This window comes from Eriocheir sinensis, chromosome 36 (genome assembly GCF_024679095.1).
Source record: "Eriocheir sinensis breed Jianghai 21 chromosome 36, ASM2467909v1, whole genome shotgun sequence".
NCBI classification, from domain to species: Eukaryota; Metazoa; Arthropoda; class Malacostraca; order Decapoda; family Varunidae; genus Eriocheir; species Eriocheir sinensis.
In genome coordinates this window covers 17,328,274-17,344,176 of record NC_066544.1, presented here as the reverse complement: position 1 = coordinate 17,344,176, position 15,903 = coordinate 17,328,274, and the positions used below count along the sequence as shown (strand labels likewise).

At 44.9% G+C, this 15,903-nt stretch overlaps 2 protein-coding genes across 16 annotated transcripts in view; one reads left to right on the top strand and one right to left on the bottom strand.

Annotated features, from left to right (window-relative positions):
• Positions 1–5,075: 5,075 nt before the first annotated feature.
• LOC127007950 (extracellular tyrosine-protein kinase PKDCC-like) lies at positions 5,076–11,704 on the top strand. Of its 3 annotated transcripts, XM_050879494.1 has the most exons (9): positions 5,076–5,368; positions 5,411–5,633; positions 6,239–6,338; positions 6,470–6,638; positions 6,809–6,946; positions 7,141–7,354; positions 7,695–7,946; positions 8,234–8,404; positions 8,525–11,704. In XM_050879494.1, the coding sequence occupies exons 2-9, from the start codon at positions 5,501–5,503 to the stop codon at positions 8,611–8,613; spliced, it is 1,266 nt and encodes a 421-aa protein (XP_050735451.1). In that variant the 5' UTR covers positions 5,076–5,368; positions 5,411–5,500; the 3' UTR covers positions 8,614–11,704. The 3 variants fall into 3 exon arrangements, with proteins under 3 accessions (XP_050735451.1, XP_050735450.1, XP_050735452.1); XM_050879493.1 differs by having other exon boundaries at positions 5,076–5,633; XM_050879495.1 differs by having other exon boundaries at positions 5,077–5,621.
• The window catches only part of LOC127007947 (protein scribble homolog), a 95,701-nt gene continuing 89,710 nt past the window's right edge, over positions 9,913–15,903 (bottom strand). For 12 of the 13 annotated variants that reach the window (XM_050879475.1, XM_050879481.1, XM_050879479.1 and 9 more), the window contains one exon: positions 9,913–12,198. In XM_050879475.1, coding sequence (XP_050735432.1) covers positions 11,839–12,198 — 360 coding nt within the window. In that variant the 3' untranslated portion in view covers positions 9,913–11,838. The remainder of the gene's footprint in view (positions 12,199–15,903) is intronic. The other variant, XM_050879486.1, reaches the window with a different exon arrangement.

Sequence of the window (15,903 nt, the reverse complement as noted above, 5' to 3'; positions counted from 1 at the left end):
CCCACTCGCTTTTATGTACATCCCCTGTGGTGTGTGTGTGTGTGTGTGTGTGTGTGTGTGTGTGTGTGTGTGTGTGTGTGTGTGTGTGTGTGTCATTCCTTCACCAAGGGCGTGATCACGTGCTGAACTAACAATCACCAACTTTGTCTGTTCGAACTTAGTGTTCCTCTGGTACCAAGGCGGCGCTTGCCAGGCCTCTCCTGCTTGGCTGGATTCCTCTCTTGCTCTCAGGAGGTTGTCTGTCCATCCTACATGCTCTCGTGATACATGTTTATATATTACTTGCCTCAGTTCACCTCTAGTACAAGGAACAGTTATGGTTGGCACCTTTAGACTCAGCAGATATCACAAAACTCACATGCTTTTTTTCAAAATTAAGTAAAATGAAATAAGTATGTATTAGTGAAAGAACCGCTCCAAAAATCCAATACCACTTTTACGCATTAGTGTCATTTGCAAGAGTTATTAAGTCATTAATGAAATCAAGAATTCGCCCTGTAAAGAGTGGTTGAAGGGGCGACCAAAAAACGAAACCTAGTGTATGTATAAACACTGGTTATGGCAGGTTTGAGCTGTTCAGTAATGTAAACATGGTTGGCTGTGTCCGTAGAATTTACCGCGTCACTGCCTATGTGACGCTCCGCCCGTAACACACTGTTTATCTTGCTTTAATTGACAAGCTGATGATAAACTGGAGAAAAATTTGCTGAAAAAGTATCATTGATCAGTCTAATGGTACTAAATGTGGCAGGAGATTTGCTGAGACTTTGTTGGTAAATTAAATGTTAACATTTTGCGTATAAAACAGTGCTAACCACAAATTTCTGTCTTGTGTAAGAGGTAATCTGAGGCCACTAATATAGAAACATGTATTACGAGAGCATTTGTGATCGGCAGACAACCTCTATGACAGCCAAAGAGGAATTCAGTTTATCAGAAGAGCCCTGACAAACACTGCCAAAGCGCCAGAGGAACACTTCGTTTGAACACAATACATTACCCTCCCCGGATGAGCTTGGAGCTGCCTACTGACCAATCTACGGGTACGGAAAGACTCTACCACACTGCGCCCGTTCTGGCGCCACTATAAACACTCGCCTGCGCCAGAACGGGCTGGGCCGACCATCAGGACCTACCGGAAAGAAGCCTTGGACCGACCATCAGGATCCACCGGGAAGAAGCCTACCGGCGCAATAGGCTGCAATGTAAAAAAAAAAAAAAAAAAAAATCGAGAGGGAACAGTGCCCGCTCGTGTCAGAGCAACATCTTTTCGGCCTCAGTAGCAAGGTATGGAACTTAGCTTGGTGGGCGACAGTTTTGGCGAGTCAATCCACTACACTACGGAACCATGTGTGTGTGTGTGTGTGTGTGTGTGTGTGTGTGAGAGAGAGAGAGAGAGAGAGAGAGAGAGAGAGAGAGAGAGAGAGAGAGAGAGAGAGAGAGAGAGAGAGAGAGATCGTTCTTTGTTAATAACTATCATGATTTCCTCTGGTTTGTTTAAGACATATTGCGCAGTTAAAAGATGACACCAATTAATCCAGAATCTAGATAAAGACCAATTAAGATGATGAGTCCAAATTACCCGCAGTGACACATGATCACTATTCGAGATTGAACCTAACGAGGCTCTTATAGGAACCACCACGTGAAGCACTATTAAACTTCTTCCCTCCCTCCTTCCTTCTCTCAGTAATCACCACACTAAACACTCGCTCACTCCTTTCCTCCCTCCCTTCCTCCATCCTTCCCTCCTTCACCCATATCAACACAGTAACTCCCATTGAACAGTTCTCCATCAATCACTCGTTCACTCCTTTCCTCCTTCCCTCCCTCACTTTTCATAACACAGTAACTCCCATTGAACAGTTCTCCATCAATCACTCGTTCACTCCTTTCCTCCTTCCCTCCCTCCCCTTCATCAACACAGTAACTCCCATTGAACACTTCTACAATTCCACCATTCCTTCCTTCCTTTCCTTCCCCTTCCCCATTTATCTTACTGTAATACGAAAAAAATAAAAATAAAAATAATAACAATAATAATAATGAAACATGCACCAACGCCACCTCAAAATCAGCCATTCTTACAGTAGGATATATATATAGAGAAAAAAAATCTGGTCACATACCTTATTCCCTGGAAGATATTGTATGGTAGAGTCACCGCCTCTTCACTGATAACAATTCATCCTCGTGGAGATTTGACACCCCTGAAATAAAGAATAGAAACTGTAATACGCTTAAACACCTGCATATGATAGACAATAGCACAACTATACCTTTTGCAAGACGTGAAAGCGCAGAACAACCTCAGCCCCCTTTTAATATGTGAGACCTTGGGCATCCTCGTAGAAATTTAACAGCCCTGTGATAAAGTATAAAGTCATATGGAATAAAGTAATACAGTAAAGTAATAAAGTACGATAATATGTAATAAAGTAATAATAGGCTAGAGTAATGAAGAATAGGAGTTTTGACATCCTCGTAAAGATTTGACACCTCTGTAATAAAGAATAAAGTAATGATAAGCTAACGTAATAAAGAATAAAAGCCTAATTGTGCATCCTCGTATAAACTTAACGCACCTGTAACACCTGCGAGACAACATAATCACCTCTACAACAACCATCTGAGTATTAAATCTGAAAAAAACAATGGACTGAGGAGTTATTCATATACTTACACCAGCTAGTACTTCTTCGATGGTAACTACTGCATGTTGAACAGTAACTTACCGCTTGTTGGAAAGTAGCTTAATAGTAACTGGATATTAGACTTGTAACAGACAACGTAGACTGTACACTATTACAACAACTATATTTATAAATCTGAAGAGCAATGGATGGAGGAGTCAATTATTCTTATGCCTAAAACTACTGCTTCAAATGTTAAGTTACTGTGTAGTAATGGTTACTTACCGCGTGTTGGATAGCGGCTTAAAAAATGGATATGCACTTAATAACAGCAAGGTACGTACTTAATAACAGCCCGTCAGCACTAATAATGAGACTCCCCCCAGGCTCAGACTCACTCCATAGACAGACTAATCAGCAATGGCAGATGCAAGAAACTCGCGAATGGCTACCACGTGCACCTGACCCTACCGAGACACTAGCTGACGGGCTGACCTCTGACCTTGCCCTGACGCCTGGCGGACCCCCTATGAAGTATGCACTTTAATTTGTGAATCGTGTATAAATATATATTTTTGCAACATGCACCTTAATTTAACGATATTTATTACTCTTATATTTAACGGTGTACTTCATAAATAATGTCCTATGTGCACCTTAATTTATTTAACGATATATAGACTACCATTATAAAATGTTATATCACGGTATATGTGTATATTTATCGGTATACGCCTTTATTCATTGGTAACTTAAGGCTTTAGCGGCCTATAGCCTACCCCTTTATAAAGGATAAGTAAATATATACCTAACCGGCCCCCTAAGGCAATGAAGTAAAATTTAGCAATAGGCCCCACCAAAAAAGCACACCGGCCCCACCCAAAAAAAAAACAAAAAAAAACAGGCCCCACCAAAAAAGCACACCAGGCCCCACCCAAAAAAAAAACAAAAAAAAACAGGCCCCACCAAAAAACACACCCCACCCCCCAAAAAAAACACCAGGGCCTACCAAAAACACACCAAGCCCCACCAAAAAAAGCACCAGGGCCTACCAAAAACACACCAGGCCCCACCAAAAAAAACACCAGGCCCCACCAAAAAAAGCACCAGGGCCTACCAAAAACACACCAAGCCCCACCAAAAAAAACACCAGGCCCCACCAAAAAAGCACACCAGGCCCCACCCACCCACCCCAAAAAAAACACCAGGCCCCACCAAAAAAGCACACCAGGCCCCACACACCCACCCCAAAAAAAACACCAGGCCCCACCAAAAAAGCACACCAGGCCCCACCCCCCAAAAAAACACCAGGCCCCACCAAAAAAGCACACCAGGCCCCACCCCCCAAAAAAACACCAGGCCCCACCAAAAAAGCACACCAGGCCCCACCCACCCACCCACCCCAAAAAAAAACTAGGCCCCACCAAAAAAGCACACCAGGCCCCACCCCAAAAAAAACACCAGGCCACACCAATAAAAACACCAGGGCCCACCAAAAAAGCACACCTGGCCCCACCCACCCCACAAAAAACACTAGGTCCACAAAAAAAAAAAAAAAAAAAAAAAACACCAGGGCCCACCAAAAACACACATCTGAAGACAATTAGTATAAACAAGTATCTACGTATATAGCAAAAACTGGGAATGGATACAAAACGATAATAAAAAATGGGATTAATCAAAGGAAAAGGAAGGAATTGAACTCTTAAAATGTATACAAACAAGCTGCCATTTTATTAGTCATCGGCGCGTGCCCTTATTAGACCACTCACATGCTGTCCTAAAAACCACCTATCAACCTTGCATATATTAATCCCCCAATATCCCGATCGAGATGACCACCCAGCACCCCCAGATGACCCCCAGTCCCCCAGATGATCCCCAGATGACCCCACAGATGACCCCCAGATGACCTCCAGCCCCCAAAATGACCCCACAGATGACCCCCAGTCCCCCAGATAACCCCCAGCCCCCCAGATAACCCCCAACCCCGCAGATAACCCCCAGTCCCCCAGATGACCTCCAGCACCCCAGATGACCCCCAGCCCCCCAGATAACCCCCAGCCCCGCAGATAACCCCCAGTCCCCCAGATGACCCCCAGCCCCCCAGATAACCCCCAACCCCGCAGATGACCCCCAGCACCCCAGATCGATGTTATTACCTGGCAAATAAAATGTATTGACAGGAACCCTTGGGTGGGAACGTCTGGGCGAGGGATTTGGCGGGACTTTATTACGCGCCGCACGACTTTGACAGCTCTTTACACGCAAATCAAGCCAAATAAGTACAAATAAAGATAGATAATGCAAATAAGAAGATCAATTTGAGGTTTCTATGTCAGCAGTGAAGTAAAAGAGGCATTAGAAGAGCCTGCTGGAGAAGCTAAAATAAGCCTTCGTTGAATGATGCTGAGGACACGGCCAAACAGGTTGTTGTGACAGTGAAGAAGAAGAGGAAGAGGAAGGAGGAGGAGGCTGGTTAGGCTGGAGAGAAGACACTGAAGAAGAAGGAAGAGGAGGAGGCTGAAGGCAGGAAGAAGAAGGAGGACGAGGAGGCTGAAGGCAAAAAAAAGAAGGAGTAGTCTCGAGGGAGGACACTGAAGAAGAAGAAGAAGGAGGAGGAGGCTGTAGGGAAGACACTGAAGAAGGAGGAGGAGGAGGCTGAACGGAAGACACTGAAGAAGAAGAAGGAGGAGGAGGAGGCTGTAGGGAAGACACTGAAGAAGGAGGAGGAGGCTGGAGGGAAGACACTGAAGAAAAAGAAGAAGGAGGAGGAGGCTGGAGGGAAGACACTGAAAAAGGAGGAGGAGGCTGAATGGAAAGCATAGCAGGTCCGGCCTCCCAGCCGTGTCGTGCAGCCGAGGGTGATGGCGAGGTCGTCCCACCTGAGCCTGTACCTGACGGTGTACCTGTGCCTGTGTCTGCTGGCCAACCTCGCCCTGGTGGTGGTGTTCCTCGGCGGCCAGACCAAGCGGCGGCCACAGCCAGGTGAGGCTCAAGGCAGGTAACTCTGGCTCACCCTCTGGGCCTGTCTTCACACAAAATATTGCATGCCACTCTTGAAGGACGTGTCCGTAATATCGGCAGTGCAGTGACTACCACGTGCTCATTCTGCTGACGAGTGAGGCGTTTCACCACCACGACTGTGAGGCGCTGGCCTCTAACTTACTTACCAAGTAAACTAAGTAAATAAGTATCAGTAAACTCCGTCCTGCTCTGGTAAATGTCCTTATTTCATCTTCAGTTAATTTTCAGTCCGCTATGATTACATTTTGTGTGTTGCCACTCAGGTCTTTGCATGACATGACCTGCACAAGTCCATTTCTCATTCTTGATCATCATGACCAAGGTCAGGTTTGGAGTATCTCGGAGGCAGGGGCCTCGGCTCAGCACTGTGGCCACTTTGTACATGGGCTGGTGTCCTGTGGTCCAGTGTGTGTTCCCTTGAGGGAACAGGGCTGTCCCAGGGTGATGGGTTCTTCCCACCATAGGCTCAAAGGGCCAACACAATGGAGATGAACACTGCACCCATGCGCACCTATAATGTATGCCCCTAATTTTACCTTTACCTTTTATTAGCTTGTGTTGTCATGTTTCTCCGGCAGCCTGGACGCCCTCCAGTGGACAGACGCTGGGCTGTGACAACCTGCTGGCCATCTCTAACCTCACCCTCATTGGCTCGGGCTGGACCAAGGCTGTGTACAGGTAGGCATGAACTGCCAAGGTCGTGACTGTTGTTAGCCTGCAGAATAAACCAGAGTACATCAGTAAAGAGGACAGGTGATCAGGTAGGTGGAAATGACCTAACCCACATACATGCTAACCTTTTCCTGCAGGGGCTGGTACAGCACTAGCTGGGTGGCAGTGAAGACTGTCCACACCTCTGGCCATGACATGACAGAGTGCAAGGCAGCAGAGGTGAGCGTGTGCTACCGGCGATGTGCAGCCAAGCTGCTGCAGGAGGCACGGATGCTGCACAAGCTGACCCACCCCAATGTCATCAAGGTGATCAGTGAGAGATAAAGAAGTATAGAGGAAAATTAATGAATGCATGAGAGGAAATAATTGAAAAGATATGTAGGCAAGAGTATACAGGCAAATCAATAAATGCATGAGAGGAAAAAGTTTAAAAATCACTTCTATAATTCTGTTATTTGCCGCCTCCTTTCTCACAGGTGTATGGGGAGTGTGTGCCGGAGGTGGAGTACTCCCCGGGGCCGCCCAGGAGTGGGGTGGTGGCCATGGTGGTGGAGCTTGGCCGGCCTGTGCGGGTGGTGGAGATCCTTCAGATGGGCTACGAGGCAAGGCTACAGGTGGGTAAACTCCATGGATTTTGCTTAATGTATCACCCCATTTTCCTTCTCTTAAATTAATAAAGATGAGAACATAGTAGTTGAGTTGAGATCCATGGTGTCCTTCCTGTCCCAGCTGGCCGTGGAAAGTTAGTAAAGAAATTTATGCAGGCAGAGTAGTCAGGTTGAAAGCCATGGTATCCTTTCTGTCCCAGCTGGCTGTTGATGTGGGAAGGATTCTGCTGCTGCTGGCCCGGTCGCCCGTTGGTCCTGTGCTCATGAAGGACTTTAGGCGGGAGCAGTTTGTCATCGTGGACGGGTCACTGAAGCTGTCTGACGTGGACGACGTGGTGGTGGGCGACCCGCAGTGCACCACCGCCAGAGACTGTGTGATGCAGGACAGCACCAAGGAGACCATCCTGGCCAGTGGTGAGTCCTGCTGATGCTTCTGTCATGCCATTACAGCCACCCTTTCAATTTTGGGGGCCTTACATTTCTGAAACCCTCTGAAAGTACAAAGACTGCAAAAAGTGTGTGTCTACCTCCCTCTTGAGTCCTTATGTACCCTGTAATAGCCCACACTCTATTCATTATTAACTAGGCATATCAGAGTAGTACAGTACATTACATAAAGCATCAACCACAAAGATACTTGTCTGTGAGCCAGGGTGAATGTAGCCTACTGTCAGTGCTGCAGTATAATTATAGAAAACATTGTCTTGCTTTATATCCAAAGGAAAGCCACTACATTCCTCCTTCCTCCCTGCAGTGCCCTGTGACCGAGGTCTGTGTCGAGGCTTCAACAGTCTCCTCAACTCCATCTACGCCAGCCAGCACTTTATGCGCATCCTGATCCCCTATGGTGGCCCCCCCGCCCTGGAGCAAACCAGCCTGTACATAGTGGAGCAGCAGGCTCAGGGCAGGCTGGACTCTGAGCACCTGCACCGAGCCATCCAGGCGCTAGCACACAACTTCTCCACTGGTGGCTACCTCACCCACGCCGAGAAGCAGCAGATAAACAGTAAATCCAATACTCTCGTCTGTTATGTCAGCACGTGACTTTTCCAGGGCAATTTGATTTCTTTATCTTGTTGAAGCTCATTATAAATTTAGGTTATTCAAACTTGCATAATCATGTTGACTTAGTGAGGTGAAAGTTGTCCTGTCTGCTATCAGATCACCTTGTATTAGTTGCTCTCTCATCTCTAACAATCATTACCTAGATAAAAGTGATGCCAGGCTGTGACAGCTTTGTGCAATGCAAGTCAGTATCAGCTCTCAACATTGAGTTCTCTAAATATCCAACAGATTTTGTAGTGTTTCATGACTCCACTGTGGAAAGGGAGGACTTTCCTTGCCTGAGAATGGAAGGCATGAGCTGCGTGCAGTCTGTGTCCTCTCCTGCTGAGGCTGCCTCGCTGTGTTCCCAGCTGCCTGCCTGTGTTGCCTTCGTGTTGCTGGATCAGTGGGCCTGGACAGGTGTGTGTGTGTTTACCTAATTGTAATATAAACTGGCCTAGGGTGTTACATGACGTATGGCTGATCCCCTACACTTCATGTTTTCTCATCCATACCACATCTGTTTCATGGACTCACCAGGCCGCCAGATGGCAGTGTTCAAGACAGGCGCCAAGACAGTGAGAGAGAAGGAGCGCCACACACTCTACGTCAGGCGAGGCCAAGGCTAAGAGGCACCAGCTGGTTCATTCTTGGGAACAAGGACAGCTGATGACATTCAGTAGCCAGAACTGTGACGGTGATGTCAACCCCGCTTCTCACCTTACCCTGTCGAAGCACTGCGCTTCTGCAAGCACTGGAGACGATGGAATACCGCACGTTATGTCTTGTGGTTTGCTCCTGACGTTGACTCTCCCCTATCACTTCACCCCACTCCTCCCCCATACTCCATTGTTTTTCTCCTCTACCTTTGCTGCCTGCTTCACCTTACTTCTAAACATTACTCATATCTTTCTATGGCTTGGGATTCCCGGCAGTTATTTATTCCCCTTTAATTAATTTCTTCTTTAATTTCTGTTAGTACACCATTGACTGGGTTGTTCAGAGCCCATTAGAAATGTTCAGGGTGGGTAGGAAGGGTCTTGGAGCGGTGGCCAACAGATTAACTACTCTGGCAGAGCTGGTCTATTAACCCTTTCCTTGCGCGCGGGACAGGACGCGACTATCCCCTCAGGCGCAGTCGGGCAGCCCAATTGGGGGTCTCTTTTAACCTCTGTATCTCAAAAACTTTTCATCACAGCTAAAAACCAAAAACACCATTGGAAAGAGGAGGTCCAGATCTATAGGAGTCGGTTATGTATGCCTCTCTTGCGAACTTACATGCACGTTCAGGGAGTGTTGAATGTTAACACTTACGTCGGTGCGTGCGGGATGATCAGCCATATTGAGGGAACTGCAGACATCTCTCCTTCAGATTCTGGCAAGGGAGTATTGCCAACTGCAATATTTACAACTATTTGGTCAAAGAATCAGTCAGGTGATAGGTGTGAAGCTATGCAAAAATCCCGCTACATTGGGCAAGAACATCCACCAGTTACTCGTCCGTAGATTTGCCGCACTGGGCTGATATGATTTTCCACCAAATTTAGTGAAGAACCCACTCAATTGGCAGTCCTGTGTTGTGAGAATTTGTGTTGGAACACTTTCATACGCAGGAGATTTGAGTGCGGGTGGAGCTCGCAGCGAGCGTTTAGCACCCCCAGCAAATACACCTAACGCTCGCTGCGAGCGTTTAGCAATGAAAAGGTTAAAGAGGACTGGCCAATCTCTGATGGCTGTAGAAGTAGTAGTAATGTGGTAGCAACCCACCAGGAGAGTAGTATCCATGTGATAGAACTTGACCTTAAAAATGTTCAAAATACAAATGTAAAACAGCAGCATGTAAAAGATATTAAAATTGAACCTTAGAACCAACCTTCACTTACTTTGAAAGAGCACACACATAAAATAAGGTTATTATAACTAGAACATTTTGTTTAACATTTATTTACAAAAGGGATATGGTCATATGTATGAACATGGCTCACTGCAGTGCTTGGGAAGCTGCACAGGTGGGATGCTTGCTCAGTCACTGGCCGGGTAACACTGAACGGGTGATGCAGCCAAGGAACAGAACAAGTAACACATGATGGGTAAAGGTAGACAATACATTTATGGACAATAATATCCTTCCATCTTACTCATTACTCAGCAGTTCCTTTCCAGGCTGCATGGCACTCTCCTCCCCTCTCACCCTCCCTCCACTCTCCTTCCTTGACAGCCCCCCATTTGCTACCTCACCCTACTCCCACTTCATCCCTCTCCCCTGCCAGTTCATCCCCCCACTCCTCATCTCCCTTACCCTCCACTCTCCTCCCCCATTAGATCATGCCCCATTCCCCTCTCCCTTCCTCACTCAACTCTTTTATTCTCCTCCATGTGGAAGGGGACTGCTGTGTCACAAGTATAAGAGTAAAGTGGATCAACATTTTTGTCCGCTGCTGCACCACAGGCCAGGATGCCAAGTGAGGGGACCGGCTGGGTGCAGGACACAGCCCGCCCTCCACGCCAGGCTCACAGGCTTTGGTACAGCTGCCCTCTAGGTCAAATCATTGTTACAGTTAATTTATGTATGAGTAACAATAGAATAAAGCAATTTAAAATACTTGAAAACTATGGAACACTGAAACTAACCTGAAGCAATCATTCATGTGACAGAACAACACTTGTAATCAATGGAATGGAAATAAAAACACAAAATTTATATAAGCAATAATAACCAATGTTAATTGACTGATTATTTTTTTTATATCCCACATACAACTATGACAACTATGGAATTTGACAAGTCACTTACTGCTCATTATAAAATCCTTACAAAAGATACGTACCAAGTTGTACCGCTAGCTTATCTATCTCGTTTGATATTTACACCAGAATAAGTATGTACCAACTTGGAGAGAATATAAACTATGGACTCTTGTATCCACAACAATGTCTGCAGGGTCACATATACATCATAGAACACTAAAATCAGGCTTGACAATGCTTTAGAGCTACCAGCTAAAGCTTTGCAAACTTTTCAAAATAAAAATATATATAATTTTAACAATGATGCCTCTTGAATCATTACCTTTGTTAAATGCATCAACACTAAGCCTGAGGTGAAGGCATGCTGAAGCATTCTTGTTCCAAGCAGGTCCAGCTGGTAATTGATTTAAGGCATTTACACCAAATAAAAGGTTTCTGGTAATAAATCCTAAATGCCTGAATAAGTTACATTTAAAGCTGGTTATTTTGAAGATCACAATGGAACTTACCTTACAGCAATCATAACAGTTAACTGATAGGGTCATTATTAACATGTTACACCCCACCCCAGTGTCCACCAAAAACAATGAGGCAGGCAGCTACGTCACACTTCTTAAACCGTCAATCAATTACAGAGTGTTGATAAAATAAAGTACATTTGATTGCATTCTTCTTCCCATTTAAACAAAAATATTCTGGATGTCAAAACAGCTTGAAGGAACAAGGTGACACAGCTGTCGTCCTGCGGTGAGCATCATCTTGACCGAGACACTGGGGCAGACTATGGTACAGCTCCTCCGGCACGGGCAGCAGGAATGCTTTGTCACAAGGCTCAGATTACTCAAACCTTGATATGTACTAACCTCAAGATGCTGCCTCATGAAGTGATGGTCTAGTCCCATAACAAAAATAATCACACACACACACACACACACACACACACACACACACACACATACATACACACATACATACACACTCCAAATGTGTATATATAACATTACACTCCATGGCTTAAATTATACCAAGTTTGGGGTTAATGTCAATCACACAATAGAACTACTTAACAGCGTAAAAACTAATTACAGTAATAGATTTGAACCCGGTCACTTGTCGACGTTTTCGCTGGAGGCAGCGGAGAAGGCAGTCTGAGGTAGGGGAGCGTGGAGGTCCTGGTCGGAGTCATCGGTGGACATGGCGGAGAAGTCCCTGGGAACAGACTCTTCGGGGTCCTCAGGGGAGCTCGCGGCCGAGTCTCCGTCGCAGTCCACCGAGTGCTTCACCCTAAGACTCCCTCTGTCCTCTCCCCCCTCGGTGCTGCCTCTCGCCGGCTGGTTGTCGATGGCCTCGCTGGTGTGGTCGTCCGTCGGGTCAGTGCCGGGGTCTGTGGTCTCAGTTGGGTCTGTGTTGGCGTTCTCCGCATCAGTCAGAGAGAAAGTCATTAAGGTCTCTCGGCAAGTCTCCACCTGTGGGAAGAGTGAGCCATTTAGACACACCATTTTGCTGCAGCGTTGCGCCGAACATCATCAATCCGTGATCCTGGTTTGTGCCCGTTTCTATATCAGTGTTGGTGAAAAATTAACGTGTGAGTAAAGAACGAGAAGCTTTCATGAATTCTACCAAGGCTATGGCAGTAATTACAAAGCCCTTTTCTCTTCAATATTGCTCTGCCTCAAAGGCTCAGTAGGTTACACCATGCCATGCCGGGGACGACACAGATACAGAAGCGGACACAGATCACAGATAAATGGGTGTCTGGCCTCATCAACATTCAGTGACATTTTTAGTAACAGATTTTTACAACCAAGTATTCGTTAATAGCTGAGAAAGTAACGGAGTTTTGTACATGAAGTGTGTCTTGAATCTTCAATAGTATTAAAATCACATTCATGACAGGAAGGAAAGGTTTACTTGATGGTTAACTTTTTATGCTTAATTGTACACGGTTTCACTAATGCAGACGACTACTACCAGCCATGCAGTAAACGTAAAAATACACATTATAAAATACAACACCAAGTTTAAGAAGCTGTCTACTTGGTCTACTCTATACCATTTTATTGCTAGTGCTAGTCTTTTAAAAGTTGTTAATACTTTAAATTACACAACATAACAGTGAATGGCAGCACAAAGGTTAGCAAAGCCCCTCATGACAAGTGGCCAAGTGCTCAGCTCGGCCAGACCTGCAAATACTGAAAGGCATGCAGTCAGTGGTCCAGCAATTACTAAGGAAACACACCATGGCATGCTGCACTATACCAACTAAAAAGTCATATATAATTTCTTCCAACAAATAAAACCAAATTTGTACAAAGTCACAAATATATTCCATTCATCTCAGTGGGGCTGTTTTGTTCCCCTAAAGAGTAAGAGGAAAGGAGGGACTGGCTGATCCACGTGAAGCAGCAGGTTTTCCCTCAATGGGAGAAGTTCAAAATTAGCATAATGCCCTACTTGCTGCTGCATGCCGAGTTTGGTATGTAAAATTAGGAGCTTCACAAATATTTACACTATACATATATATAATTATAACCACAACACTATACTAATATATCACTATGCATTTTGCCTCATTATTCATTTTCTTTATGTACATTATGCCCAGACTCATTTACTGTGCACCTGGCAAATGCAAATTCACACTTGTATGATGAACCAATTTCTACCAAATACTCTGTTTATACGACAAACCTTTCCACTTATGCAAGCACACTCTAAACACTTCACATAAGCATCAGTCTAACAAATCAGACATAATAAACTGTGGAAGCTGATGGAACTATCCCATACCTTGCTTTGTTGCTTTTTTTTTTTTTTTAAAGGCCAAGCAACTACACTAACATGATTTAACAAAGATCCTTAGCCAACACCAGCCACCATCAACTTCTTACATTCATTTCAAATATAAAGTCAGGTCACTGTCTTGGTAATGACCCGAATTGTACTTATCCCCAATTTTCAGCAACCGTCAAAACAATTCTCTGCACGAGGCAACAGTTTTGTCATGTCACTTTAGGCAATGTTTTGACAGGCTCTCTTAGCACATTTTTACCTACTGGGAATAAAGAATGTAATCAAATGGACAGTTTTTTCATCGACATGTTATGATTGGTCAGTGACAGCCGCTCACCTTGTGCTGCTATATTCAACAGGTGAGGGGAAGAGGAATGAAGCTGTTGCCATACAGTGAACTATATTTGACTGATGCTGGACTGGGTTGTTGTGTTGAGGCAGACTTAATTAAACTTCCCTAAACCACTGATAACAGAAGGCTAACCAGTGCAACAGTGGCAAACACTTAATTTTTAATGGACAAAATAAATAATGAACCCTTCTCTACCTACTCTATAGTGCAGTAGTAAAAGCAGTTTTTGTAACCAAATTATACTGTGTGCAGAAGAACCTCAGCCTGGCTCAAGGGGTGCAGGATGGTTTATAAGCCTGGATCAAGGGGTGCGGGATTGTTTATAAGCCTGGCTCAAGAGGTGCGACATGGTTTATAAGCCTGGCTCAAGGGGTGCGGTATTGTTATAAATAAGTAAATGTGTGCTGGAGGTCAGAAAAGGTCAAAAATACTGTCTTACTGTTCATGTAGTAAAGCTACATGACCAGCTGGTGCATGACTAATAGATGTTCTTTAGAGACATGCACAACAGTACAACAAACATGTAACAAACATGTGTCACACATTCATCAGTAATATTTTTACTCAGTGATAAAAAAATATAAAAAAATATGTAAGAGGCCAAGGACAAACAATTTTAAGAAATCCTTACAACATGCTGCTCCTGTACTAAGGAGACAGATACCAAGAGAGTGATCACTTGTTCAGGTGGTAAAGGAAGGCATGGCTGCAAAACACACTGGACTTCATAACACACGTGAGTTGACAACGACGAGCAGCAGCTGATTGGTGATGTGGTGACGACAGAGGAACTTTGAGTGAAGGAGTGGAGGGTGTCGCAGCAGTTTATGAAGCTTTAGTTGGACTACAGGACTGGAGACTAAATCAAGGCAAACCACAAGGAGCATTTTAGGGATAAATCTCCATCTATTTTATACTTGTATTTTAACTTTGCCTCTTCAGTATTTATTTGTGAACTAAAAGTGAATTGCAATAAAATCTAGCAACAACCACAACTGTTTCTGTCTCCTGGAAGTTGAGTCAAAATTATATCCCCAAAGGTTTTGCTCAGACCAACACACATACACATGCACAGGTCTGCCAAACTTTCAAAGAAGTTTAATTCTAGTGGTGTCTACATCATCCCCTTGAAAGAATTTAGGATAAAGGAAATACTGACAAAGGAAGGCTGTCCTCGGTAAATATGAAACCCCTCCACTGAAGAGGCAAAATGGAGTTTCTAGTCTAGCACTAAAATGTTCCCTGCAGCATCATGCCCTCACTGTGCAGGCTTTAGTGTCCACAACTACAGGTGATGGTGGTTCAGGCAATGTTGACCAGCCACTCATGGACTTGTGATTAATCCTGCTTTCTGTCAAATACAATGCTTGCCATACATGGACAGCTTCTTCATGGCTGCTGGGGGAGGGGTGCCAACATAGCATTCCTTTAGGACAGTTTTCTTTCCACACAAAATAATTTCACCTTCTGGGGATGTAGTAATCAAACCCTTTTTTCCATCAGCTGATAATTAAGTAATTTAGAGGTAATGGACAAGCATTGTTTTTGACAGAAATGCTGGAATGGTGAAGAACATTACTGTGGCATCTGAAAATCACCAATGAGACACTGGCCTTGGTGCTCACTGGTGCCAAGCTGAACCTTATCAATGCACTGAAGGAGCTAAGGCTCATTAGAGGTGCCTAGACCCTCATGAAGAGACACAGGTAGGAAGTGCTATCAAGCTGCTACTCAGGTGGTGGGCAAACCCAGTCAGAGACTACCCAGCAGTGAGAGGCCAACCACTCCTCATCTCTCTGGTCTAGAGGAGGCCGGCGGTAGACAGGCTCAAGAGTAAACTTTATCTTGTTTAACAATGGTGCTGCAGCGCTTTGAAGAGATGTCATTCCCAAGCATGATGCTTCAGCTCCGGAGAGTGAGGGAGGAGCAGCATTCCAGCCACTCGGCATTACAAGCTCAGGTGACCTCATGATGGAAAAAAAGAACTGAGTAACTTGTAGAGTCCATTCCAGTGCCTCAAAATAAT

Excerpts from the sequence above, each read along its gene's own strand:
- LOC127007950 (XM_050879494.1), top strand. The coding sequence starts at position 5,501 with ATGGCGAGGTCGTCCCACCTGAGCCTGTACCTGACGGTGTACCTGTGC. Across the intron at positions 5,634-6,238 it reads ACAGCCAGGTGAGGCTCAAG|CCTGGACGCCCTCCAGTGGA; the intron begins GCAGGTAACTCT and ends TTTCTCCGGCAG. Across the intron at positions 8,405-8,524 it reads GGATCAGTGGGCCTGGACAG|GCCGCCAGATGGCAGTGTTC; the intron begins GTGTGTGTGTGT and ends TGGACTCACCAG.